Source organism: Alexandromys fortis, unplaced genomic scaffold (genome assembly GCF_014885135.2).
Source record: "Alexandromys fortis isolate MF-2015 unplaced genomic scaffold, M_Fortis_MF-2015_v1.1 scaffold_44, whole genome shotgun sequence".
NCBI classification, from domain to species: Eukaryota; Metazoa; Chordata; class Mammalia; order Rodentia; family Cricetidae; genus Alexandromys; species Alexandromys fortis.
The window spans coordinates 3665218-3692987 of record NW_026067921.1 but is presented as its reverse complement, the minus strand read 5'-3'; the positions used below and the strand labels follow the sequence as shown (position 1 = coordinate 3692987).

Genomic DNA, 27770 nt, shown 5'->3' with positions numbered 1-27770 from the left:
ACTTAGAATCTGTTTTAATATAGAACTTTGTCATTTTTACTTTAATGCACAGAGAATGAGTCTATATGATTCCAGGTTCTTAAAATCTGTAGACATTTGTTTTATACCCATGTTGTGGAGATTCCTGTTTGTCTGCCACTCACGCTAGTCCCTTATGCTGCTCAAATACCCATTTCTTCCCATGATTTTGCAGTTTAATTTGTCAGTCACAGAGGAATCTATAGAGCCCCATTGGTCAGTTTCACCTTGTGTTCTTTTAGCTTAGCTCTGCATATTTTTTATTTATTTAATTTTCTGATTTTTATTAGTTTTTTGAGGATTTCATACAATGTATTTTGGCTATATTCACCCCTACCCCCAGCTCCTTCCAGCTGTGCCTTCCTTTCCTTACCTGCCCGACTTTGTATCTTCTTTATATATATATATATATATATTTTATATTATTTTTAAAACCATCAAGTCCAATTTGTGCCACCCTTATACTCTTGGATGTGTGGCTCTTCCACTGGAGCAAGGTCAACCCACCAGGAACCACATCCTTAAAGAAAACCGACTCTCTCAGCATCTAGCAATTGCAAGTAGCTCCTTAGCCAGTGGCGACACTTCATGCCCAGATCCTGTTTCCTTGTTCTCATGGGCTTGCACAGGTCTTGTGTGCCATCAAACCACCGTGAGTTTAGAGGTGCAGCTGCCCACTGGGACCAGAAAGCACGGTTCCTTGTAGTGATTCCACCTTTGGCTCTCACAGTCTTTCTGCCCTCTCCTCCTCAGTCATCACTAGGGAGGAGGGATACACTCAAAGCCACAAGCTAAGTGAGCTTTTGTTTAATTTGCGTGCAGCCCCTTAATCTCTAATAACGTGTTTGTCCCAAAGTTGGTGTTTAACGAGGCAGTTTTTCTTGCCTTATCATTTTCTCCATTTGTCTTTTTCTCTTACTTTTACCATGCAGAGCTCTGAATGTTTTTTATCTCACTTTTTTTTGGGTATCAATAAAGCATGAAGCTGTTTTGTTTATCTCTAACCTACAAGTTTAAGTGTGCGCTGTGTCTACTTACTAATGCATTTGGTTTTATCTCGCCATCTTCTTATTTTGCTCTCTTGGGTGTTCCACTTCCTACATACAGTGAAGCTCCCTCCCCAATCTGTGAGGCTACATCCTGGGGACCTGCCACTGCGCTTGAAGCCTTACCTGGCACTGAGCCTTCTTGCGTTGCTGTTCTCACTGCTTAAACAGGACACCAACCAAAGGTGACTTAAGAGAGGAGAGGTTTATTTTGGTTCATGGTTTGAGGATCCAGAGTAACCTGGTAGGGACAGAGAAGCAGGAGGCTGCTGGTTACATTGTGGCTGCTGGTTACATTGTACCCAGAATGATCAATGCTGAGACTCATCATGACATCAGCTTGGCTCTGACACCCTTGGGCCACCCCACCTTTCAGTTCTGCCACCCCAAAGCTGCAGATTCCAGAGGTGGACCTGCAGGATGCAGTGTTTGCCCTGCTGGATTTGGGGCTTGGGCTTCTCTTGCTGTTCTCTCCTTACACCCCCCCTTTTTATGAATGGGTGTGTTTGCGCTGAGCTGTTATATAGTAGAAGTCTTTCATGTGTGCTTTGATTTTATAGGCATCATGGTGTAGAGTTCTTCTTGAGTCTCAGAAGGGACTTGGGACTTTGGAACAATGTTGGGACTGGTAATACTTGGGGACTCTGACAGGTGGCTTAAGTGAATTTGTGTTGTGAGATAACCAGGATCAGGAAAGGAATGTTACAATTCATAGTGATGTTCTTGGGTATCAATTGTGCTGGTTTAACCTTCGTTAGCAGTTTGACTGGATTCTAGATCATCTAGACGAACCTTTGGGCGTGTCTGTCTATGAGAGTGGGTGTGGCTGTCAGGAAGGTCTGACTGAGGCAGGGAAATCTACCCTGGATGTGGGCAGCACCCTCCCATGGGCTGGGGCCCAGGACTGAAGGGAAAGGAGAAAGCAAGCTGAGCACCAGCGTTGGTCTCTCTCTACTTCCTGACTGTGGTTACAAAGAGACCAGCGTCTCAAGCTGCACTTGCCATGACTTCCCTGCCTGGCAGACTGAGCCAATGAACTGACCCTTCTTCTTTTTAATCATATATCTTCACCATAGCAATGAGAAAACAAATCCGCTTGTATGGTTGTGTTTCCCTGCTCCCCGTGGTGCTGCCGCACAGGGAGGCAATCTGTACTTATACCTCCCTTACATCACTCTTGCGCTTTAGGCCACTGTGCTGACATTTTGTTTGTGCTGTAACAACTAAAGCTTGCCTGAAGATCAGAGTGTGGAGCTAACCACACTAGTTAGCCACAGAGGCCAGGCAGTGGTGGCACACACCTTTAATCTCAGCACTCAGAGAGACAGGGGCAGATGGATCTCTGTGAGTTCAAGGCCACCCTGGGCAGCACATGATCGAATCAGTTTTAAAAGAGAAACAGGGTCAGGTGGTGGTGACTCATACCAGTGCTTGGGAGTCACACGCCTTTAATCCCAGCACTAGGGAGGTGGAGATGGGAAGGGATATGGCTGGGCAGAGAGAGGACTATAAGGTGGGAGGAGACGGGAGCTCAAGGCATTCAGTCAGAGGACTCTAGAGACAGGATACTTGGTCTGAGGATTCCATAGAGGTAAGAACTAGTGGCTGGCTGCTCTGCTTCTCTGATCATTCAGCTTTCGATCACTAATATCTGACTCTGCGTTTTTATTATTAAGACCAATTAGAGTGAGACTCAGCAGGCCACTGTGAGGGTCATGTGAGCACAGGCCCCGGGATCTGCAGCGCTGATCTGAGAGTGGAGACCGCTAAGGAGTGACTCACGGGATTGTGGAGACTCTGGACAAAAGAGTGATTCATGCCTCAGGTGGGAAGGAGTGGGATGCGTTAGACTTCATCATGCCTCTTAGGATGGCATGCAGCTTAACGGTATGAATTGTTTATTTCTGGAATTTTCCGTTTAATGCTTTCAGTCAGTGGCTGACCACAGGTAACTTCAGCCGTGGAAAGTGAAGCCTTGGGCAAGAAGAGCCGATCTCTCCAGCTGCCTTTGTGTTGGTTTTACCTCTCTCGCCGGGTCCTCTGTCGTCTTTCCTTACTCAAAAGATCTATACTCCCTTTCTGTTCCTTGACATTTATTACGCAGTGACTTGGCATCTATACTAGCCTTGAAACATCTAAACTGAACCAAACTCATTTCTATCTTCAGCACTTCAAGGACTTCAACTGTGATTGGCCTCCTGTTCAGTTTGTACCTCGATGTTTTCTATTTTAGGTCAAAGTTAAATCGCCATCTTTTCCATGTTGTATAACTTATTGATGTCATTATTCTGCCTTCATCCAACTCCACTGTCCACTTTCTGTGAGACAGGAGCCCTCACTGGCCTGAAGCTAACCAGTCAGGTGAGGCTGGCTCAGCAGGGAGCCCCCCAGGATCCTCCTGTCCCCACTTCCTCACGCTGGGATAATAAGCACACACACAACCATGCCTGGTATTTTAATGTGGGTTTGGGGGGTCACACTCAGGACCTCATGCTTGCAAGCACTTCACTGCCCCAGCCATCTCCCTTTGTGCTGTGATTTGTCTCTTCCAGCTGATTTAGTAACTTCTGTGTCTTTGATGTTCCGAGTCTCAGTGGGGTGTATTTGACAACGGCTTTGCTTCTTTGTTTCTGCGGCTCAGGATTATCTGAGCGTATGAGATGTTGGAGTTGTTGTCTAATCAATGGTCTGGAAGCCTCTTAGCTTTGTCTCATTGGATGTTGCTTCTCCATTCTTTCCTATCTCCTGCAACTCTGACTGACACATCTGTGTGCTGTGATTATCACTGACTAATACAGAACTGCTTTGAGTCTGTGATAGGGTAGAGCAGAGGTAGGCGGAGAAAAATAACTGAATGCTGGGAGAAGGAAGGCGGAGTCAAGGAGAAGCCATGGAACCACCACTGGAGACAGATGTGCTGAAACTTTGCTGATAGGCCACGACCTCGTGGTGATGCACAGATTAATGGAGGCCAAGCAGTGATTTAATTAATACAGTTTCTGTATGATTCTTTTGGCTGGGCAGCCGGGAAACAAACAAGTGGCCCTCTTTCAACACACATCTAGGAACTTCTCATACCACCTATGACCTTTAAGCTCTCTCAATTTACTTTCTTATTTCATGTTACACACACACACACACACACACACACACATATATATATGTATATACATATATATTGTTTGTTTGTTTTTCCTTTTCTTTGTTTTTTCCTCCTGTAGACCTCATGGTGTTAGTAGTATCTATATCCACTTTTGTCAATAAGCCCATATTTTTGTGTGTTTTTTTTTTTTGAGATAGGATTCCATGCGCCCTAAGCTACCTGTGGATGGATTACAGGTGTGTGATACCATGACTGGCTTCTATTTTATCTTTGTGTGTACATGTGTGCACGCATGAATTTAAATATTAAATGGCAGGAGTCTGTCTCCTTCCATGATTTGGGTCCTAAGGATCAAACTTGGCTCATCAGGTTTGGTGCCAAGCAAATCTACTCATGGAGGCATCTTGCTGGCCCCAAACCTCTATTTCTAGACCAGACTTCTCTCTTGGCTCCCTGAGTACCTTATACCCAGTGTCTCCTCTGGTTGCACAACTTTTTGAAAACCAAGCTCTTGATTTCTGATTTTTCTCCCAAAACTTGTTCTACTTGTTTTTTCAGTTTCGGTCAATATAAAAATTATTTTCTTCATAAGATAATATATTCATTTATTCTTTGGAACTTCAGAAACACAAACAATGATACCACATTTCCCCTGCTTGTTCTAAACTAATATTTGTAATCTAGTGTGCGTTTTCCATGCATAAATTATCATCAGAATTACTTGGTTTGTTTCCAGACTTCATGAAATACACAGTAGAGAAAGCACAGCTGTCTGTCTGTCTGTCTATCCCAAAGTGTTTTCTAATAGTTAAATCGAGGTGTTATTTAGCATTTAGGTTAACTATAATCTAATGAAAGTCCAGTTCAGTAGTGCTAACTGTTTTCACACATGGCCACTGGTGGCTGGCGGCAGCCATGTTAGTCAGTGCTGATGGGGCTATTCTTGTGGGAATATATTGGTCAGGTTTTGAGTCCCTTTTATATGTGAAGAAATGATAATATAAGATTAATTATCTGCAGCTGAGATAAAGGAAGATGTTTTAATTGATTTGCAAAGCATTCGGAGAAAAGCATTTATGCAAATTTTGAAGTTGGGGAATTGTAGGATAGGGAACAACCCTGGCAAATCTGCATGCCCATCCTAACCCAGGCAGATGTGTGTGTCCACCCTAACCCAGGCAGGTCTGTGTGCCCATCTTAACCCGGGCAGGTCTGTGTGCCCATCTTAACCCTGGGTGTCTGTGTACCCACCCTAACCAGCAGGTCTGAGTGCCCACTCCTCCCTTTGTTACTTCTCCCTGGCTTTATTTGTTCTTATGAAGTCATCTCGGTCTCTTCCTCTGTGGGAAGGAGCCCTGACAGCCCAAACATGGCTGAAACCAGCACACGTTCTTTTCTTCAAGTGAGTCATCTCCACCTTCACGCAGGGGCCGCTCAGGGGATTATCAACAGATAACAACATCCGTTCCTCCTGGAAAACCAGAGTGGCTCACTGGATTGCCAGTCAGACCCGGAGGTGGGGCCATGACCACTTCCTCTCTGATAAGCTATTCCCAAGTGGGTTTCAAAAATAAGGTTTGGTCTTGGGAAGACAGACATTCGGTGTTCAAGACCTACATCCAATGAGCAGAGTCGGGAGAACTGGAAGAAAACCCACCAACAGACAGTACCGCCTGGGGGAATCAGAGCTCAGCACGCTCGTTTCTCCAGCAGAAGCTAACCAAAGAACTAGTTGGCAGAAATTCCAGTTTTATTTTGTAAAAATTTGTAAGGTAGTTTGGGATTCAGTCTTGAGGCAGATACGTAATTTTTGGTGTAAATCCGTGTTCTGAACAAACCTGTAACACAAGCGAGATCACTTAGCCATGGGAACATGTTTGCTGGTCTGTTCTGACCTGTCAGGCGGATCCATCCCTTACCTGTTTCCCTGCAACAGGTCCCTGAAATGGCTCAGGAGCCCCTGTTCTTGACCTTTGATTATTCCACTTCTAGCCAAAGGGAAAATAAGACCTGAATGTGAACCATACTTTAGGCTCAGCTTGATCTGAGAGTTCCATAAAATAGCGAAAAGCTGGAATGAACCCAAATTCACAGCACTAGGAGCGGGGGAGTCCACAAAAACCATGTTCTAGCTAAATAGGGACCCAACAGGCGGGAGAGATGCTTCCCAGGGGGCCTGCCCATGTGGACTGTACCCCTGAGATGAGGTGGTTAGTGAGAAATGTACTAGCTGCAAAGAGCAGGAGGAAGTGGATTAAACGCGCGGTGGCCGCATCCTGGGCAGCATGCAGCATCTTCAGGGCTTCCTACATAGGGCTATTTTCGGGGTGATAAAGAACCTCAAAGAGCTGAAGGAACAAATTCAGAAAGGAGCAAACTCAAAAGGAGGCCAGAGGCAGAGAGCCGTAGGTGGCTTAGGGACTTCTCAGAGTGGGTGACTGTTCCCCTCTGACAACCGGAGAGGAGAGAGACGGCTACAAGAGACGGCCTGGCCTGCCTGATGGAGGTGCGTGCCGTGAGCGTTGCCTCCCGCCTCTGCCTGTGCCTAACTCCTGGCTCCTTTTAGTCTGGCGCAGCTCTGGGCACGAGTTGTTATTCCAGCAGAGTGTGGGGAGTTTGGAATCAGCAGACTTGTGGCTGATCCTGTGGGCCGGCTTACTTATATCACACTGTACAGTCTGGCTTTTGAGTTTTAAGAAAAAAGTGACGAAAACTTGAAATAAATGCAGTAGACACCGCTCAAGCTGAAACAGCCGCCACTGCCCTCTCACGGGGCAGCTGCTCTGGTCAGGTGACCGAGGCCCCTACAATCCCATCAATAGGATTCTGCAACACACTTTAATTACCCTTGAAGTGGTGAGTTTTAATTAAAGTGCGTATCTCCAAAGCCACTGCCGACAGAAGAGACATCTCCAAAGTGTAACGCGTGTGTGAGGCCGGCCGTGGGCCAAGCATTAAGCAGTCTCCCCTATAAACAGGTTCCCGAGTTTAGATTTCTCCTTCTGTTGCCCAGGGTGGGCCTGCACCCCTTTTTCTTATCTACCTAATACGCGGTTATCTGGGCTCCAGTATTTTTGAATATGACATAGTCTGAAGGGCCCACCTGCGTGCATTCTTTGTTGTTAGCTCTTAAGTTGGAAATATTTTGTTTTCTTTAATGAAAACTGGTCCAGTTCAAACACTTACCCAGACTTCTAGTATATTCAGGATTCAACAAGAAAAAAGAAAAGAGGAAGAAAAAAAGTGAAGGTGGTTTTGTTTTGTTTTTAACTCAAGTCTTATGGCCACCACAGTCACCACAGCCTAAAAAGAGACAAGGGTCACTGAGATTTATAAACAGTTTCATAGTAAGTGAAGTAAAGCTCATGGATAGGTTATTCTTCTAACTCCCTGGGTCATTTGATTCACTGGGGATCAACAGAATTCCAGGGTTCTGATTCCATCCTCTTCTAGGGAGTCATGTCCTTCCTGTGACAGATGGCCGTCACGTATAAACCTCCCACAGTGGCTAACTGTCCCCCTCCTCTTGCTGTAGCCACTGGAAATACAGGTCCTCGTGGTCAGTGTTGGGCTGACCAGGAGGGAGGGATGCCCACAGGCATCCAAAGATCGTCAGGTTGCACGCATTTGTACCCCTTCCTGACATCTCCCCATTCTGACATTCCGATCCTGTTCTTCCCCTGTGACCCTACTGCTACCCTTAGTTGGACGGAAGTCCATTCTCCTGGCAGTGTTCCCAGTTCAGGTCACTGTTGGCCTTCAGAGCCACCCTGTCTGTGCCCGACTAGCTTATGTGATGTGACCGAGAATGCCCAGGTGAGCTGCTATGAGCCTAATTTGAAGTGGACATTTTCTGTAAGAGTGGGTTCTAGTCCCCGAGGCACCTGGAAGCTGGTTTACAACTTTAACTTAAGAAATAAATCCTCTCTTGAAAATGGGGAGGTGGCCATCTGCATGTCACCTTCTCACCACAGGACGCAGTTGGGGCCATTTTCCTTCCTATTTTTGGATCAACAACGTCTCTCAGTTTCAAGGTTTTCTATTGAGTTTGAGGGATTTTTGAGGCACTTCAACTTCAATTGATCTTACGTGGCATGGAAGAGTTGGCATCGTCTTAGCCACAGCACTCAGGCAGGACTTGGTGACCTTTTGCATGAGTTATTTTTAATAGGCTGCTCTCAAATCGATCAGTCCACACACAAATGCCAGCAGAACAGAAACAATTGAGTGAAGGCCGAGACCGGAGGAACTTCTGGGCTGGGGGAACGGTCTGGAGACTGGAGGGGATCCTGGGCTGGAGGTATGGTCATGAGGCTGGGGGACTCCTAGGCTGGGGGGCTGACATATGGCTTTCTTCTCAACTCTGACCCTCTGGTCCACCCAGATTCCACCAGTTAGTCCTGAGAATGCTTTGAAATTCCAGGTCTGTTACACAGAACCCGCCACACACAACACGCTTTTAGTAGTCACCCGTTCCAGAAGGAACAGATAAAAATATCACCTCGAGCAAATTTGTGCTACATTTAAATGATTTATTTAATTTAAATTATTTAATGTCATGGAATATGGGAAGCCTTCCCAAAGTCACAGAATGATTCTGTAGCACACAGATCAAAATATGCAGTCCCGTGACTTCTAAAGCAGCGCAAGAAATTAGAGGGTGTGCGTATTTTGAAAATGATCATCTTGAGATGTCTAAAACAGCGGGGGTCACAAGGGTCAGTGGAGTTAAAGGGTCATTCTGGCTCTACCTTGGGCAAGGCTTCATCCTTCTCTCCCATCCCACAATCCTAGTTCATAAGCCCTCTGAACCAATCTCATTGTCCCTCTAATTCTGTCACAGTAGATACTGTAGGAAGCTGGGGTCTCTCTAGACATTCTCATCTCTTGAAATCCTTCCTCCCTTCTTCTTTTGCCCTGTCCTCTTCCCATAACCTGTAGGTACCGTGCTGGTCAGTCATCAGCAGCAGACCACATGTGGTGGCTACAGAAACCTCTGGAGTTCCCATGATAGGAACCCAAGCTCTCCTGGGCTTGGAGAGCTGGCTCAGCACTTAAAAGCATTGGCTGTTCTTCCAGAGGACCAGGTTTGGTTCTCAGCACTGACAACCATCTGTACTGTGGTGGTTGAATGAGAACAGCCCCCCCCCCTTGTATTTGGATGCTGAGTCACCAGGGAGTAGGATTGTAAGGACTAGGAGGTGTGGCCTTGTTGGAGAAAGTGTGTTACTGGGGGGTGAGTTTTGAAGTTTCAAAAACCCAAGCCAGGCCCCAGTTTCTGTCTGTCTCTCTCTCTCTGCCTGTGGGTCAGGATATAGCTCTCAGCTACTTCTCCAGCACCTGCCTGCCACTCTGCTCCCGGCCATGGTGATTATGGACTAAGCCTCTGAAACTGTAAACCCCCAGTTAAATGTTTTTTCTTCTAAGAGTTGCTGTGGTCATGGTGGCTCCTCACAGCAGCAGACAGTGAGAAAGACCGGAACTGTAGTCCTGGAGATCCAGCATCCTCACCAGGCGCTGCACACATGTGGCACACAGACTTTCATACAGGCAAAACACACACACACATAAAATAAAAATAAATAACTCTTTTAAAATATCCAATTTCTGCAAGCTGTTGCTGGCCTGTAATTGAGGTCTTTACACATAAATGGATGCTTCTAAGTCTGTCACGTGTTCCTTCTTGAAAGTATACACACTTTTATTGCCTGCTGTTAGCCATCTCAACTCTTCGGTTTAGGAACAAATGGGACTGTGGATTTTATCTGACTGCGTGATGACAGATTCAGAATAGAAGATGTCTGGATTAGTGAGGTTTGGCTGTGTTCTTTAATGATGTTTTTTTCTCAAGCCTAATTAATTGTGTGGTCTCGTTCTAAATATAGCTAGGTACAAGGTCTTATATGATACATATTTTATTACAGGCAGAAGAAATGAACTGTGGAAATTAGCTCGATTTGGGAAGTAACCAGGCTAGCTAAAGGATAAAGCAATTATATTTTTATTTATTATAAGGGGAAAATTCATGCCACAGGAATGAGAAGTCCAAGCTCAGCTGTGCCCCGCGGGAATCACAGAGAGAGCATCCACGCCTTAGCTTGGATCCACCTCTTAGAGATAATTGACTATCAAGGTTTCCCCACCAATGGGCGAGGCATTTCTATAGTGGAGGGAGCAAAGAGCTTCGTTAATTATCCAGCTGAAACCGAAAGGGACATTCTGGCCACTGCAGAGCTGTGTTGTCAGGTGTTCATTAGTGGTTTTCCGTGCAGGGCTGAATATGAGAGCACCTCAAGGACAGGAGGCAGATGGGGTGCAAATGGAAGAGACTCCACAGGCCTCTGCGATATCCAGAGAGTCAGGGTACGGGGGGGGGGTGGGTACCACAGACCCATTGTCATTGTCAAATATCACAGATCAGGCTGTGCTCTCCTGTGGACACTCGGCTTTGTGATTTCCTTCGCCAGCAGTCGTTACTGATAAAGCCAGAAAAATAACATCAAGATTTATTATAAACCAGGTCACCTTTTGTCCATCATGTGTGTTGCCTGTTTGTGTCTGTAAATGTGTAAATGTTTGATCTGTATACCTGTTTCATTTGAAAAGGAGTTGAAAGTGGGTAAAGCTTAAGAAGTCTTACTGGAGAGATGGCTCAGTGGGCAGAGTGTTTGCCTCTTAAGCATGAGGACCCAAGTTTGAATCCCAGGAACCCACATAAAATCCTGGTGCAGCAGCACACAACTCTAGCCCCAGGGCTCTGCCTGCTCTGTAGTGAGACGGGGGTAGAGACAGGGGACTCTCTGGGAGCTCTTCCGCCAGCGAGTCTTGTATGCAGCAGCAGAAAGCATCAGAGACACTGTTTCAAACAGGGTGGCAGGCAAGGACCATCTCCCAAGGTTGTCTTCTGACCTCCACACGCTGGCACATGCTTCCCTCTCCCACCCTCCTAGATACACACACACACACACACACACACACACACACACACACACAATACCGCCCCCCACGCACCCACACACACAGAGATTTTTTTAAGTAAAGAAAGAGACGTGGAGGGATTGCAAAGAATTCAGGATAATCAAATGATAAGAAAACCCAGAGAGCAAAGGAAAATAATGCATGAACAAGATAAAAAGTTTAACAAATGAATCAAAGCCATAAACCATCTCAGAGCTGAAGGGTGTCAACAGAGGACTTGATCAAAAGCAAATAAACAAATATCCAAATAACAGTTAGAGAAAAAAAATGAAAGGATGAAAGAAGCCCCCATGAATTTCCTCTGCTGTAACCATGTGTGAGCCACTTCTAGCTCTGATCGAAAACTTAAAATACAAGCTTATGAGAATAACTAGTTCTAATAATATTGTTGGCTGTGTAGCAAAGAGCAGTATAAATTGCAAAGGGAAGAGGTAGGTAGCAGTTTTTATGGTTACTACTGAAGTTGTTTTAAGCATAAAGTAGTGCATACTTTTTAAAAATACTTTTTATTTATATATGTGTCAGTTTCTGCATATGTGCACATGGGTGCAGTGTCCAAGGAGGCCAGAAGAGGGCATCAGAGTTGCAGGTGACTGAACCTCCCAACATGGGAGCTAGGAACCAAACCCAGGTCCTCTGGAAGAGCAATCAGTGATCTTAACTGAGAAGCCCCCTGCCAGCCCCTTGTGTTATTATAGCTAGCCATATGAAGTAGAGAAAACTCCCTTTTATATCTACTTTGTTGAGTGTGTTTAACACAAAAATGTTTTTACCATAAAATTCAGTGGTTTTTTTTTTTTTTTTTTTTTTTTTTTTTTTTTTTTTTTTGTCAAACGCTTTCTGTTTCTATTAAGAAACCATGGTCTTTGTCCATTACTATTAATTTTTTATGGGTGATGGTTTATATCGACTGTCACCTTGAGAGGACCTAGATCATCAAGGAAAGGGGTCCCCGGGTATGGAAAGGGGTCCCCGGGTATGCCCATGAAGGAGTGGCTGGATTAGGTTGGCCTATGGGCATGCCTGTGTGGGGCTTTCTTGGTTGTGTTAACTGACATAGGAAGACCTATCCTGTATGTAGTTGGTACCCATTCCTAGGCTGAGTCCTCAGTGGAATAGAAGGGAGAAAGTGAGCTGAGCACCAGTGTTCTTCTCTCTGCGGATACAATGTGACCAGCTGTTACAAACTCCTACAGCCATTCACACTCCAGAACTGCCTTAGAACTGGGAGTCACCCTCCCTCCCTGTTCCCCCTCCCCCTCCCTCTTTTCCACTGCTTTTGTCCAATAGCAGAAAAAGCACCCCAGGAAGTGTTAACCTTGCATTATAGCATAAGCCCTTCTCTTCTTGCTGGGTTTAATACTGGCCAGGAGTTTTGAATCTAGGTGTAAGGGTGTTGGGTTTGCCCTGTTCCTTTGTTACTCTGTCTCTGTTTGCTTTGGTATCTAGTGATATTCGTTCCCTTTAAACTAGTCCAGAAGTGCCTTCCATATTGTCTTTGAGAAGACACCCTCTTTCCCCTATGTGTGATATCATTCATCAGGGAAGTTGCCCAATCTTGTGCTTTCCTTCATGGAAACATTTTGTTGTTGTTACTGATTCAGTCTCCTTACTAGTTAGTTGTCAACTCAGAGTTTTTAATTTTTTTCTTGAGTCAGCTCTGGTAATGTCCTCCTAGGAATTTTCTATTTTATCTAGGTCATCTAATTTTTTGGCATTTAATTGTTCATGGTGTAAAGTTTTTCCGGCCTGATAAGCCTCTCCACCAACGCAATAATCCAAATCAGACCAAATCAAACCGAATTAGAAAAAGCCCAGGTTTAATGGATGCCAGTGCTCCTGGGAGGTCCTCTGGGGAAACACGGAGAGGGGGAAGGAGAACCGGAAAGACCACGTGTTCATTCTCTGGGGGGGGGCAGTTTAAATAGCCCGTGGGAGTGGTCTTGACCCTCTCTGGGGAGGGGTCACTGTGGCAACTCCCAGGGGAGGAAAGCTTGGGGTGGAGCTTCCAACCAAACACCCCAGACTCTCTAGGTATAGGGGGCACCAGCTCAAGTCTGGCCACTTCCTGCAGGCGTGAGGTGCCACAGGAGAGGAAGGAGTTGGGAGTTGGTGGGCTCACGCTCAGCGAGAGGTGTGGCTAGAGAGGCATCCGGTTTACTGCCATCCTGGCAACCTCAGGCATCTGTTCCTTGTGGGAGATGAGAAGGTAGGTGGCTAGGAGAAAAAAATATTGCTATTACCCGTCTTGGTTGTACCGACAAAGATGAGTGCGCCAGGAGGAGGAACAGGTAGGCCCTTTATTGCGCTGCCCAGGGGAGGGGGGCTTGGGGTGGAGCTTCCAACCAAACCCATACTTCTTTTTAATCCTTTTTGTTTCTTAAGGTCTATTGCTATCCCTTAGTGATTTAAACATTCTTTTTTGTGGTTAGTGTTACTAAAGGTGTGGCCATTTTGGTTACCTTTCCAAAGAATGAACTTTAGATTTGTGGACTTTTCTCTGCTTTCCTTATTAATCTCTTTTCTGTTGCTGTGTGCGATAAAACACCATGACCGAAAGCAACCTATAGAAGAGAGAGTTTATTTTGGCTTAAAGGGAGAGATCCTATGGAGGGGAGGCCTGACAGCAGGAGCAGGAAGCCCAGAGGTCATGTATCAACCACCGACAAGTAGAGAGTGTGACCTGAAGTGTCAGGAATCTGCATACTTTCAAGGCCCGCCCCGCAGTGACATACTTCCTCCAGCAAGACCTCACTTCCAAAACCTTCCCAAACAGCACTGTGAGCTAGGGACTAAGCATTCAAATGTCTGAGCTTATGGATGTCATTTCATTTATTTCTGCCCCAGTTTTCTTATTTCTCTCTCTCTTCTTTGTAGGAAGATTGAGTTTCATTTTCTAGTTCATCAAGGAGAAGGAATATTTTTGTGAAAGTCTTGAGTTCTTTAACTACACTTGTAATAATGGATTCCTCCCTTCTCCTCTCCTATGTTCTCTCTCTCTCCTCCCCTCCCCTCCCCTCCCCTCCCCTCTCCTCTTCTCTCCTCTCCTGTATTCTTTCCTCCCCCTCCCCTCCTCTCTTCTCTCCTGTGTCCTCCCTCCCTCCTCCCCTCTCCTCTCCTGTATTTTCCTTCCCTCCCCTCCCCTCTCCTGTATCCTCCCTCCTTCCCTCCCTCCCCTCCCCTCTCCTATGTTCTCCCTCCCTCCTTCCCTCTCCTCTCCTGTGTCCTCCCTCCTCCCCTCCCCTCTCTTCTCCTGTATTTTCCTTCCCTACCCACACCTTGTGAGGTCTCTTAGTGACCTTACTGAAGATGCTTATTTCTGATGAACGTTTTCTTTTGTAACTTTCACAAATCTTTTTATCTTTGACTTTCTGATGGTTTGCTGTGATGTGTTTGTGTGGATGTCTCTGATTTTATCTCCTTGGGGGTCATTGAGCCTTTGGATTTGCAGGTTATACTTGCCCTTTAGTGTGAGGTTTTTCATTATTATTTATTCACTTTTTCATCTCTCTTTTTATCACTCCTCATTTACTGGGATAACAAATCAGAAAACTATCATGGTGTTTCCTGGTGATCCACACATCTCAGAAGCCGCCCTCCTCTTAGAGCAGATAATCCCAATTGAGTTACCCAAATCTTCTTTCCCCTGCCAGGTTGGGCAGTTTTGGGCCATCCCAGTGATCCCCCTGCCCCATTTCATCATTGTGCTTATACTTAGTTCTTTGTTGCGACTTCTGTCTCTCTTTTGATGTTGTCTGATGAAGTTATTGTCATCTTTCCTTTCACTCTTAGATAGGATTTCTTGTAGTCCTTTGACTGTGTTTATAAGAGCTGGTGATAGACTTTGCCATGTCAACCTAACGTAGGATCTTCAGGACTAGCTTGTATTGACTGCTTCTCTTCCATCATTGTTTGTCTCATGATGGCCTGGAAACTGAATATTTTGTATGATATAGTATGGCAGGTCTGGGAAAGTCATATGTCTGCCTCCTTGCTTTGGGTTTGTTGTTTCTATTTGTGCGGCTAGGGGCTTTTCTGGATTAGTTCTATAAAAATGTATATATTTTTTTGTCATATGTGGCCCAAAAGAGCAACTTGGTTAGCCTAGTGGCCAGTTGAGTTCACAGAGACTTTCTTAATGCCTTGACTTAGTAAGTCCCCAGCCTTTGCCGAGGGGCTCTGTATTGTGTTGGACAGCCTCGCAGCATCCTGGCCAGAATACTATTCCATTGTTGCCTTAACATTCACTTGTTCCTGTTTGTGCAGTGTCTAAAGGTTCATCCAGAAGTGAGAACCTAGGGCCCTTTTGAAGCTTGAGTGTATTATACGTGCGTCTTTGAAGACTTTCAGGAATATGTTAGTCCTTCCAAAGTCTCCCATGGACATTTCATTCTCTAGTTTTCCCTTTACATGATGTAGATAACCCATCTTTCTGTTTTTAAATCTTAGGGACAAGTCCACTTGCTGCTTTTGTTGACCGCCCTTTGTCCTCTGAAGTCCCACCTTGTTGAGGCTTCTGCCCTTACCAGAGTGAGCAGGGCTTACTTCTGGTGTGACTTTTCTGTTACTTTGCCTTTGAGGAGTAGTCAGCTGCCCCAGACTTTTGATCTGCATCCCCTTCTTTGAAGGAACAGTCTTAGTGACAGAGACTCATCAGACATAGCAGGACCAGGAGCAGAGAAGGGCTGCATCCAGTTGTTGGTCTTGGGCACTTAAATAACCTTGTAATGAGAAGTCTCGTATATGGGCTAAATGATATTTGACCTTTGGGTGGATTACAATACACCATGTAAGAACTTGACTGACGTGAGCCTGGTTCTATTTGAATGCCTGGATTTGTAAGTCTGGGCTGGTGACCGACTCTCTTCCGGGTAAGCGATTGCTGCTTTTGCTGTTGTTGTTGTTGTTGGTTAGAGGCAGGGTCTCACTGTACAGCCAGGCTGACCTCAGCTACGACTGTGTCATACTGTGGTGTCCGCATGTATGCTATGGTGTCAAGTTGACAGCCTAGAATCGCCTGAGAAGGGAGTCGAGTGATCAGATTGCCTCATGGACATACCTACAAGGGGATGACCCACTGTGGGCGGTACCTTTCCACCGATAGGAGGGTCCAGGAGATGGGACAGGTGGCTAAGCAGGAACCCGCAGGCAAGCCAGCAAACAGCGTTCCTCCATGGTTTCTGCTTCGAGAGCCTGCTTGAGTTCCTGCCCTGACTTCCTCGGTGATGGACTGTGACCTGGAGGCTGAGTTGCTTTTGGTCGCGGTATTTGATGCATCAACAGAATGAAACTAGGATGGATGGGTAACATCTTAGTACCATTAAGCATTCTCATATCTCTTGTGTACTCCTTGGTCAGCAAAAGCAACATTTGTGCTGTCCCCTGCTCTCCTTCACAAGCGTGTTCCTTCAACCCGGTGACTTTGTGCCTGTGCCTCAGAGGGTCACCTGTAAAGTGGTTATAATAGTGTGTGTTCTCCACTCCGGAGCAGTAAAGAGGAGCAGCAGAGAAAAGATTTAAGTAGCTCTTTTTTTTTTGTGTGCAAGGGTGTGCAAGTGTCTGTGAGGAGGTGCACACATACATGTGTGTTTATGTAGAGACTAGAGGTCAACCTTGGTGGCCATTCCTCTGTAACAAGGTGCCCTATAAAACTGTTTCAGGTATCCTGTTGGCATGAGTGCCCCTCAGAGGACTCATGATCTGAGGAGGATCCATCAGTCTCTCTCTGTGTATGTGTGTCTGTCTGTCTATTTATATTATGACCAACCTGCCTATATATTTATTATCTGTCCGTCTGTCTGTCTTCTATCATCTGTAACCTATGTCTATTTATCTGTCTGTCTAAACTGCACTGTCTGTCATCCATCCATCCATCCATTCATCCATCCGCCCATCCATCCTAACCTATTTATGTTTATTTATGTACCAATCGTCTACCACGTATCTGCTGCCCATTACTTTTCCACCATCTGTCAATTGTCTGTGAGCCATCTATCTATGGATCTGGGATTCAGTCTGCTTATCCTCTAGCTGTTGTGATGAGGCATCTGAGTTAGATAATCCAGTCAGACAATGCTGTTGGGCAGCTAAGCAATGTGACCCGATACAGGCTACAGTATCTGTAACTGGAACTCAACGTGGAATGACTCAGTTTCCCCTTTGTGTGATTTCTAAAGACCATTTGTTAGAAGTTTAAACAGGTGGAAGTGATCAAGAGAACCAAAACAAAAATGTTGTGTAGTTGTTAGAGTTTGCCATCCTTTCAGGCCGAGTGCCGCAGGCCACCAGCCTCTCTCTCAGGTCTGAATGCGCAGGCCACCGGCCTCTCACACCCTCTCTAAATGGCCACGTCAGAGTCCCTGGCAGAGGGACTTGGATGAGGCACAGCCCTAGTTCACTGCTGATAGTCCTGTCTGCTCCGGCTGCTGAGCATGGAGACATGGAGACATTTTAGAGGGAGAGAGCCAGTCAGGGAGGGGATGGAATGAAATCCAGTGATTCATCAATTCAGGTACCACTGACTTCAAAACAGGCACGGGGAAAACATTTCTCTACCTGTGAGAGAGCTTCTCTTTCCTGATGAGGTCCCCTCCCTCCCTCCCCTCCCCTCCCTCCCTCCCTCCCTCCCTCCCTCCCTCCCTCCCTCCCTCCCTCCTTCCCCTGAAAGCAACTTCAATGGGAAAGTTCTAATATCTCACTTCCTCTGTGGGAATAAGATCTTTTCTTTCCTTTTCAGTCAATGAGAAGAGTCATAGTATTTACCTCTTAACACTTGTAGGACATTGGATTTTCCAACTTGATCATCTTTTCTTTGCATACAGTGTGCAACACGAATGCATAAGCACACACAGAGACATACACACAGGGAGGGAGGGAGGGAGGGAGGGAGGAAGGGAGGGAGGGAGGGAGGGAGGCAGAGACTAAAGCAAGAACCCCACCAAACTTTGGGTTGGTAGACAAGTCCCTCAGGCATCTGTCCTTGGGTCTGTTCTGGGTCCTGCCCTGAATGTCCCTCCTGCAGACACTGACCTTTCCCAGTGAGCATCCTGTCCAGTGTGTTTCCAGTGTCCCTGCAGTGTCCGAGGTTCATTGCAAAGTTTCTGTTTACCAGTTTCTGGCAAAACAATGGTTCTCAACCTGTAGGCTGGGACCCTTCCACAGGGGTCACCTAAGACCCTCGGAAAAACATTATGATTCATAACAGTAGCAAAATTACAGTTATGAAGTAGCAATGAAAGCCCTTTAATGGTTGGGGTCACCACAGCACAGGAACTAAATGAAAGGGTCTCAGTGTTAGGAAGGTTGAGAACAGCTGCTGCGGAAGCACCACCTTTGTTTCAGCCCTGTCTGTACCATTAAAGCTGTGGCCCCCAGGTCTGCTTGATACTGTGCTGGGTGTCAAAGCCATGGCTCTGTGGTCGTCAGGATAGACCTGCCAGCTGGACGCCTCCCAGCACACACTCGCTTCTAGTTTTAAATCATTAGCTTGTAATAGTGGTGATGGTGATGGTGATGATGATGGTGATGATGATGGTGATGATGGTGGTGGTGGTGGTGATGATGGTGATGGTGATGATGATGGTGATGATGATGGTGATGGTGGTGGTGGTGGTGGTGATGATGGTGATGGTGATGATGATGGTGATGATGATGGTGATGATGGTGATGATGATGATGGTGGTGATGATGATGGTGATGATGATGGTGATGATGATGGTGGTGGTGGTGATGATGATGGTGATGATGATGGTGATGATGATGGTGGTGGTGGTGATGATGGTGATGGTGATGATGATGGTGATGATGATGGTGATGATGGTGATGATGATGGTGATGATGGTGATGATGATGGTGGTGGTGATGATGATGGTGATGATGATGGTGGTGGTGGTGATGATGATGGTGATGATGATGGTGATGGTGATGATGATGGTGATGATGATGTTGATGATGATGATGGTGGTGGTGGTGATGATGATGATGGTGATGATGATGGTGGTGATGTTGATGGTGATGATGATGATGAAGATGATGATGGTGATGATGGTGATGGTGGTGATGGTGGTGATAGTGATGATGGTAATGATGATGGTGGTGATAATGATGGTGAGGATGGTGGTGATGATGATGGGGATGATGGCGATAATGGGAATGTTGATGTTGATGATGATGATGATGGTGATGATGGTCATGATGGTGATGGTGATGATGATGGTGGTGATGATGATGGTGGTGATGATGATGGTGGTGATGATGATGGTGGTGATGATGGGGATGCTGCTGCTGCTGCTTATGATTATGATGGTGATGTTTTTGTGTCTGTAGGTACCCTCACAGGTTATAGGCAGGGTGTAGCTGAGCCCTAATGACTTCCTTGGGAGAGAGGGTAGAAAGGCACAATATCAACAAACGTAGACACCGGGAGTCTGGTGAAAGGGATAAGGCAGACTCATTTATTTAATAATGGGGAAAAACTTATATATCCTCCTAGTACCCAGGCGTTCCATTGCATGGTGCCCCTCATTGGCTAGGCACAATCAGGACTTCTGACAGCGCCTGTTGCTAGGCTCTAACACACCTTAAAATAATAGTCTACAACAGTGGGGGATCTACAGTTACAGGCAATTGTGAGTCCCTGATGTGGGTGCTGGGAACCAAATGTGGGCCCTCTGTAAGAGCAGTGTGGTTTTAACCACCAAGCCTATCTCCATTCTAAGCACTAATGACTGTCACCTGACTTCTGGTAATTACATCCAAGAGGCCACACACACCAGCTCAGAACTCTGCCCAGTTAGCCCTGAGAAGAAGGGTACTGTTCAGTAGACTGCCTTGCAGTCACATGTTCAGGGTCAAACACACTCAATCTGCTGCTTTAGCCTCAGACTCTTAGATCTGATTATCTCATAAGCCTTGCATAACTCCACGAGGATGGCAGAGCGTGACACTTCATTCCGATTTATTACAGAGGAGCTCCTCTGTCACGGCTGCTTGTGGGAACAATAACTCTGCAAACACTGTTGGGAGGTGGTACTATAACTAAATGCTGAGTTGGCATTAATTTTCTCATGACTGAGTTTTAGGATGTGTTTCCTCTATGACATCTAGGTTGACTGTCAGTCAGAGGAAGCAGGTGGTGGCAGCCCCGATAGGGCCAGGAGTGCCTACACCTGCTGTGTGTCTGGATGTTACACCTGCAGTGTGTCTGGATGCCTACACCTGCTGTGTGTCTGGATGCTACACCTGCTGTGTGTCTGCACCTGCTGTGTGTCTAGGTGCCTACAACTGCTGTGTGTCTGGATGCCTCCATCTGCTGTGTGTCTGGATGCTACATCTGCCGTGTGTTTGGATGCCTGCACCTGCTGTGTGTCTGGATGCCTGCACCTGCTGTATGTCTGGATGCCTGCACCTGCTGTGTGTCTGGGTGCCTGCACCTGCTGTGTGTCTGGGTGCCTGCACCTGCTGTGTGTCTGGATGCCTGCACCTGCTGTGTGTCTGGGTGCCTCCATCCACCTGCTGTGTGTCTGCACCTGCTGTGTGTCTGGATGCCTACACCTGCTGTGTGTCTGCACCTGCTGTATGTCTGGGTGCCTCCACCTGCTGTGTGTCTGGACGCCTACACCTGCTGTGTGTCTGGATATGGACCTCTTCTCCCAGGGTGTCCTTTCTTATCTTCTAAGACAGGGTGCAGCCTGAGTGCCCTGACTCATGAGCAGAAAGGCATCTTTCCTCCACTCGATGGCACAGCCTGATTCTTTGTGCGTGGCATCTAATTATTTTTATTGTGAAAGGGAAGAGCTGGCTCCATTTCTCAGAAAGTGCTCTCTGTCTGAGCCATTTGGAGCCACGTGATCTATTTCTGCACAGAAGCCACTTAGTCCTCTTGAGTCTCCATCATTCCTGTTCAGATATGATCTGATCCATGTAGAGTCCCATTTACCATCATCAGTGATGTCACAGGAATGTTACCTTCAGGGAAGGTCCACCACAGGGCCCTTAGAGGGTGGTGTGTATATGTATGTATGCTGTGTGTGTATGTATGGTGTGTGTGGTTTATTTGTGTGTATTGTATATGTGTGTAGGGGGTGTATGTGGTATATGTGTATGGTCTATATGTGTGTGGTATATATATATATGTTTGGTGGGTGTTTTGTATATGTGTGTGGTGTCTGTGCGTATCCATGTACAAATGTGTATGCCTGTGCACACGAGTATGGAAGCCAGAAGAGGACACTGAGTGTCCTGCTGTTTCATTTTCCACATTGTTACTCTGGTAAACTCAGAGCAAACCTGGAAGTGGCATACCCCAGCAATCCTCCTGTCTCTGCACCCATAGTGCTGAGGTTATAGGTGTGTGTGTGGCCATGCCCAGTTTTTCTTTTTTCCTGAGATTAATTTATACTTTATGTAAGTATTTTGTCTACATGCATGTCTGTGTACCATGTGTGTGCCAGGTTCCCACAGAGGTCAGAGAGGGCATCAGATCTTATAGAGCTGAAGTTAGAGATGATTGCAAGCCACTGTGTGTGTGTGTGTGTGTGTGTGTGTGTGTGTGTGTGTTAGGAACTGAACCTGGGTTCTCTGTGAGAACAGCCAGTGCTCTTACCCACTGAGCCATCTCCAGGTCTTCAATGGAGTATTTAAAGAAGACTTCCACCCATGTTTCTGCTGCGCCCACTGCAGGACTTTTCTGGCTTGGGGGTGGATGGAAGGCAATGGCTGACTGTGTCCTCCCTGGGCAAGTCTTTTGTACTTCTTTGGCTTCTGCTGACCTGCAGGTCTCGAGGTTGTTTGTTTGGCTAAAGTGGGTCGATGGTTTGTTTCATCAATTACTGGAGTGAGAAGTTTTTGAATGCTTCAAATTCCTGCCGTGATTTGTGGTGAAATCTAGAGATTAGTTTGTATTACTCTGTCACACGGTTTAAATCATGTAACAAGGGACTTAAGGACCAAAGTCACTCTGTTTTCTCCACCTGTTAAGAAAAGTAGCAACCAGGTAATGGAGTGCTGGTGTGTGACTGTAACTCCAGCAATAAGGAGTCTGAGGCAGGAGGATTGCTGTGAGCTCAAGGCCAGTCTGGGCTACTTAGTGAGCTGAAGATAGACCAGAGCTCCATAGCAAGAACTTGCTCTAAAAACAAAACAAACAAATAGCAACAACTAAGAAGGCAGAAGGGACTGCTCCGTGGTTAGAGCACTGAAGGCACTTGCACCAGCGTGGGATTCACACACACACACACGCACACACACACCACATGCACACACACACATGCACACACACACAATAATGGAATCTGATGTTCCTAGTGTTCCTAGTTAGTGCACATTGAAAGAGGGACAAGAAACTCAGGAGCTTACATTGCCCTCTGTTAGGTGAGAGGTGAGTGTGCAGGGCCAGGACCCTGAGGCCGAGAGACAGCCAGGTCACAGGTGTCACCCCTGGGTGAGTGCAAGCCTTGTTTGTTCATCCGTAAGTGGGTAGTGACTACACATAGGATACAGTGGGCATTAGAATTGTTTAATACATGCGTATGAAAACATAAAGCTTGTGACGCATAGCAGGTGTTTAATCATTTGATGAAAACTTTATTAAGGACATTTATTTATTGTAATCCCAGTGTCGTTACTTTTTACTATATTCTCAGTGTATTTTCTTGAATAGTTTCAGATAGCTCGTCATGATACATGTAGATTATTTTGTGGTTAATGTTACTTTATTTATTCAGTTTTGAGATAGTCTCCTGCAACATAGACTGGCCTTGGACCCTTTATATAGTCGAGACCAAGAGCAAAAAGAAAAACAAAATAGGTTAAAAACTAGAAAATACTTTTTTAAAGGATGTTCAGTGACCTTGAACTTCTGACATTCCTGGCTCTGCCTTTGGGGTGTTGAAATTACGGTGTGGGACATTACCACACCCAACTTTATACAGTGCTGGGGATTGAACTCGGGGCTGGTGGCTGTCAGGCGAGAGCTCTGCCAACCGAGCCACATCCCCAGCCCTCGTGTTGTCTTGCATGAAGAAGATATTGTACACACAAAGCATAAAGTTTCGACTCTTCCTGGCTTCATTCGTCATCTCGGGATTTCTAGGGGTTATTGCGTAGGCCTGAAGAAAAGTTTAAGGGGTGTAGTGTAATAGAATTTTCCTTTATTTAAAGAAAACATTATAATTCATTTTGCGATTAAATAGAATACCTATAAATAACCTGTCAAATTACAGAAATTCTCAATTATTGCTTTTCAGTGCTTTGTGGAAATCTGTGTTTTATTTTGATGGAAAGGATAGATTTTCTGTTGTTGCTGGTTTGGCTTCCTCCCTCCCTTCCTCCCTTCTTTCCTATGGTATCCCAGGCTGGCCCAGAGTTCACTCCATAGCCCAGGATGGCCTTAACCTCCTGATCACCCTGCCTACTCCCAGTTGCTAGGGTCACAGATGTGCAACACCGTGCCTGACAGACAGATATCTTTGTTTTCATTTAAGAGTTGAGAGCATGAAACCGTCAGATGCTCAGTCGTCCTCTTGGCCGACATTGGTGCGCCAAGTGTATGCGACGTAATAACCAGGCTAGCTTAATATGAAACAGCAAATTTTAATGAAGGGATAGCTTACAACACCAGGGATCCAGCGATGGGCGGGAAATACAAAAGCGACTGGCAGCGCTCACACCCGCCAGGTTTATACGTAAACATTAGCCTGAGGCGAACACGTCCCCCATTGGGCTGGGCTTACCCTACACTGGGCCTTCTAGAAGCAGCAAGTGTGAGCTCAGAGGGGCACACAGCCTTAGCTTGTGCCTCCACCAAAACATGGTGTTTGGCTGGGTCAATGGAGGGTGGATTCCATCCACGCAGAACTTGTTCTCATCCCCAGTCTGCGATCTCTCCTTTCCCTCTCCAGATCTATTTCCGTCATCTGTGTTTAACTCTGACCATGGGGAGGAAGCTGGACCTGTCAGGTCTGACAGATGATGAGACGGAACATGTTCTCCAAGTGGTACAGAGGGACTTCAATCTCCGCAAAAAGGAGGAGGAACGGCTGAGGTAAGACGGCTTCCGCCTGACTACATGGGAACCACAGGGCTCAGCTGTCAGAGTCACACACCTAGGTTTGTGGAGTGGCCACCCTGCCCTTTGTTGGAGGGTTTCCCACAACCAGTGACATGTGACAGCAGGTGCCTGGCCCACAGGTGTGACACCTGCGTCGCCTTAGCAAGAGTCTGGCTACTGAGCCAAGGAGCTTAAAATATCACCTCAAAACCTCAGGCACCTAGTGTTTGTGTCATCTCCGTGTGGCTTGCGTTGAAGATGCCTGGGAGAGGTTTAGAAGCAGTGAATAGAGGAGATGATATCATAGGAAATATTACTTCATTCTTAGCAATTCCTCTAGCGAACATAAAACTCACAGTGCAAGAGTTCCACAGTCTCAGGCTGAATTCATTCTTGTTCCTCCCAACCAGCTGTGTTTTTGTGGGTTTGGGGGGGCAGGTCTCAGGTGTGGCGTTTACCCTGTGACAGTGACTGCTTCTTCAGTGCTGACAGAAAGGGAAGGACACAAACAGGGTGTGGGGGACATGGTATGAAAATATAAAACATGGTGAAGAAGTCTCAGGAAGAAAAAGGAGGAGAAAGCAGACATCCTGCTGCTCCTGCCCCAGGCATGCAGAATTTGCCTCACGGACCCCCCTCGCAGTTCTGCCATTGTGATCCCCAGTTTACACAGAGGGGCTGGCTGATTTCAAAACAGCTTGAAAGGAGAAGGTTTTACTTGGCTCACAGTTTGGGGGTGCAGTCTATCATGGCAGGGAGGCATGGCGGAGGAAGCATGGAGCTGAGGGTCACAGGGCACCACAGTCCGGAAGGAGAGCGAGGTGCAAGCCAGCGCTCACTAGGCTTCCCTGCTCCTGTGTTTCCTGGGCAACAGTGCACAGCCGGGTGGGTCTTCTCTCCTCTGCCACACCGCTCTGGAGACACTGGCTCAGACACAGCTAGGGGTGTACCTACTAGCTGATCTAACCAAAGCGACATCTGACTGTCACACATGGTATCATGTAGGCAGTGGAAATTAAAAGACAAGATTTTCCAATGCAAAACACAAGTCCTCTGCTCCACAGTGAGGGTCACCCTGGGTTCTCCTGACATGGCCTTCATGTTGAGGGTCACCCTAAGTTCTCCTGGCCTGGCCTTCATGTTGAGGGTCACCCTGGGTTCTCCTGATGCCACCTTCATAAATCTGAACACATGCTCCCATTGCTTTATCCCGGTGGACTGCCTTTGAGTCAGTTCTGGGCTTTGAATGATGGAGTGCTGGCCGGCTTGTCCTCAAGCCTTTATCTTCAGCTTCTTAATGGTTGTTCTCTTGGTTTTGGCTTAGTTTTTCTCCTCACCATTGTTCTAGTTTCCTTCTGTTGCTGTGACACAATATTTGACCAAAAGCGACTTCAGGAAGGAAAGGGTTTATTTCAGCTTACAGGTTATAGTCTGTGATTAAGGAGAGGCAGGGCAAGAACACAGACAGAGTCATGGAGGAACTGCTGGCTCTCAGGCTCATGCTGAGCTAGCTTTCCCATACAGCCCAGGACCACCTGCCTAGGGAGTAGTGTTGCCCACAGTGGGCTGGGTCCTCCCACATTAGTGAAGTCATTCCCACAGGCCAATCTGATCTGGGCAGTCCTGTTGAGACCCTCTTCTCCAGTGACTCTAGGCTGTTTCCAGGTGACAGCACACACTGACTAGAACAATCATTTTTCAGATTTAATACAGCAACCTCCTGTTCCATGAACTTCACCATTTTCTCTCAATTTGGACAGAGCAGTGTCCATATGCTGAGCCCAGCTCTTCCACTGTAACCAATCAGCTTTACGTCCCCCGTCTTTCTGCAGAGCAGTTCACACCCAGTGCGGAGGGCCACCACGTGCTGGTCCAGTGCTAAGGGCCTCCGCATGCCACTCTGCAAGCCCCTTGAAGTCTCTCTGTTTAGTCCATGGCACAATGCTTGGAAGCCAAGAGGTAGCACTTAGGCAGTCATGCCTGGAGGTGCTCTCTGCACCCCGCCCACTCTCTGTCGTTGCAGGATAGCCAGTGTTTTCCAGAAACTGTAGACTCCCCAGGTTCTCTCAGCTAATGGACCCTTAGGGTGAGGTAGCCCTGAAGTGGGCTCTCTCCTCTCTGCTATGGCTTGGCCTTCAGGTTTAAGAATCCACACATCTATTTGGGGATTGTCAGATTTATTCATCTTCCCTTGATTCATTGCGCTGATTTCTTTAACTGTTGGTCCCTTTAAGACTAAGAACGCCAAGCAGACAATGCCTTGAAGGACTGCTGGGCCCCGGCTCTGCTAAACAGGATGCAGTGAGAATAACAAATTAATTAGCGTTAAGACACTGCATCTCCAGCTCTATAGGCAATGGCTTGCGTTTTCCCAGCAGTGGGGTTTGTCATCTACAGGAAGCGTCAATTAGACCTCTGGAAAAATCCTCAGGTAGTATAAAAATAACCATGTCTAAGCCCATGGCCAGGAACCATCACTGTCTACTTGGTTTTTTCTACAGTTTGATTTCAGGGGGTGGGGGAGGGGTCAGTGTGGTATTTGTGTCAGGAACCCACACAGCTTCTGACCCAGCGTGGTTTGGGTGGGAAGCAGACCTAGAGAGGTGGGACGTCCTGACTAGAGGCAGTGATGTGACAGGTTCTGGGGTTGCTAGGGTTCAAGCAGTCTCTGGCATTCTGAGCCTCGCAGTGGAGGGGGATTAGGAGTGAGGGTGGTTCAGCCATGCTTTTGCCTCCACTGGGCTCCCAGAACAGTGCCAGGTACTCCCAAAATAATGATGATGTGTGTGGGGGGGGGGTGCATGTGTGCACATGTGTGTATACACGTGGGAGCATGCGTGTGGAAACCAGGAGTCAAGTTCGGGTGTCACTCTCAGGAGCTGACAACCTGTTTTCTGAGACAGAATGCCTCCCTGGGGTCTCTGTTTCCTGAGTAAGCTGGACTGGCTGGCCAGAGAGCTCCAGGCATCTGCCTGTCTCTGCCTCCCCAGTAAATGTAGGCATGTGCCACCACACCTGGCTGTTTATGTGGCTACTGGGAGGTGAACTCCTCATCTTTTATGCTCCAGGGAGGTTCAAGTCAGCATATGGTCAGTTTCTGAAAGTTGCCAGCACCCCAGCAGACCCGTCTGTGCAGAGAGAAGGGTTAGGCTTGAGGAAATTGTTTCCAGTAACCGCTACTGGCTGTTGATTGTCAGGGATTGTTGGACTGACAGCGTGTGCCTGTGCCTCGAAAGGCTGATGGGCTTGGGAGGAGAGAGGCAGTCAAAAGCCAAAAGTGTGCTGATGTCTGTCTCTCCATCAACCCACCCACCCACCCATCCACCCATCCATCCACCCACCCACCTACCCATCCATCTACCCACTCATCTACCTATCTACCCATCCATCCATCCATCCACCCACTCATCCATCCACCCACCCACCCATCCACTGTCTATCCATCCATCTACCCACCCACCCACCCATCCACCCACCCACTCATCAACCCATCCATCTACCCACTCATCCATCCATCCATCCATCCACCCACTCATCCACCCATCCATCCATCCATCCATCCATCCATCCACCCACC

The 27770-nt window shown here is 46.8% G+C and overlaps 1 protein-coding gene across 2 annotated transcripts in view; it reads left to right on the top strand.

The window, feature by feature from the left end:
- Positions 1-27770, top strand: part of Myrip (myosin VIIA and Rab interacting protein) — a 163860-nt gene that overhangs the window by 13127 nt on the left and 122963 nt on the right. For both annotated transcript variants that reach the window (XM_050141690.1, XM_050141689.1), the window contains exon 2: positions 24045-24187. In XM_050141690.1, the coding sequence (XP_049997647.1) occupies positions 24078-24187 (110 nt within the window). In that variant the 5' untranslated portion in view covers positions 24045-24077. The remainder of the gene's footprint in view (positions 1-24044; positions 24188-27770) is intronic.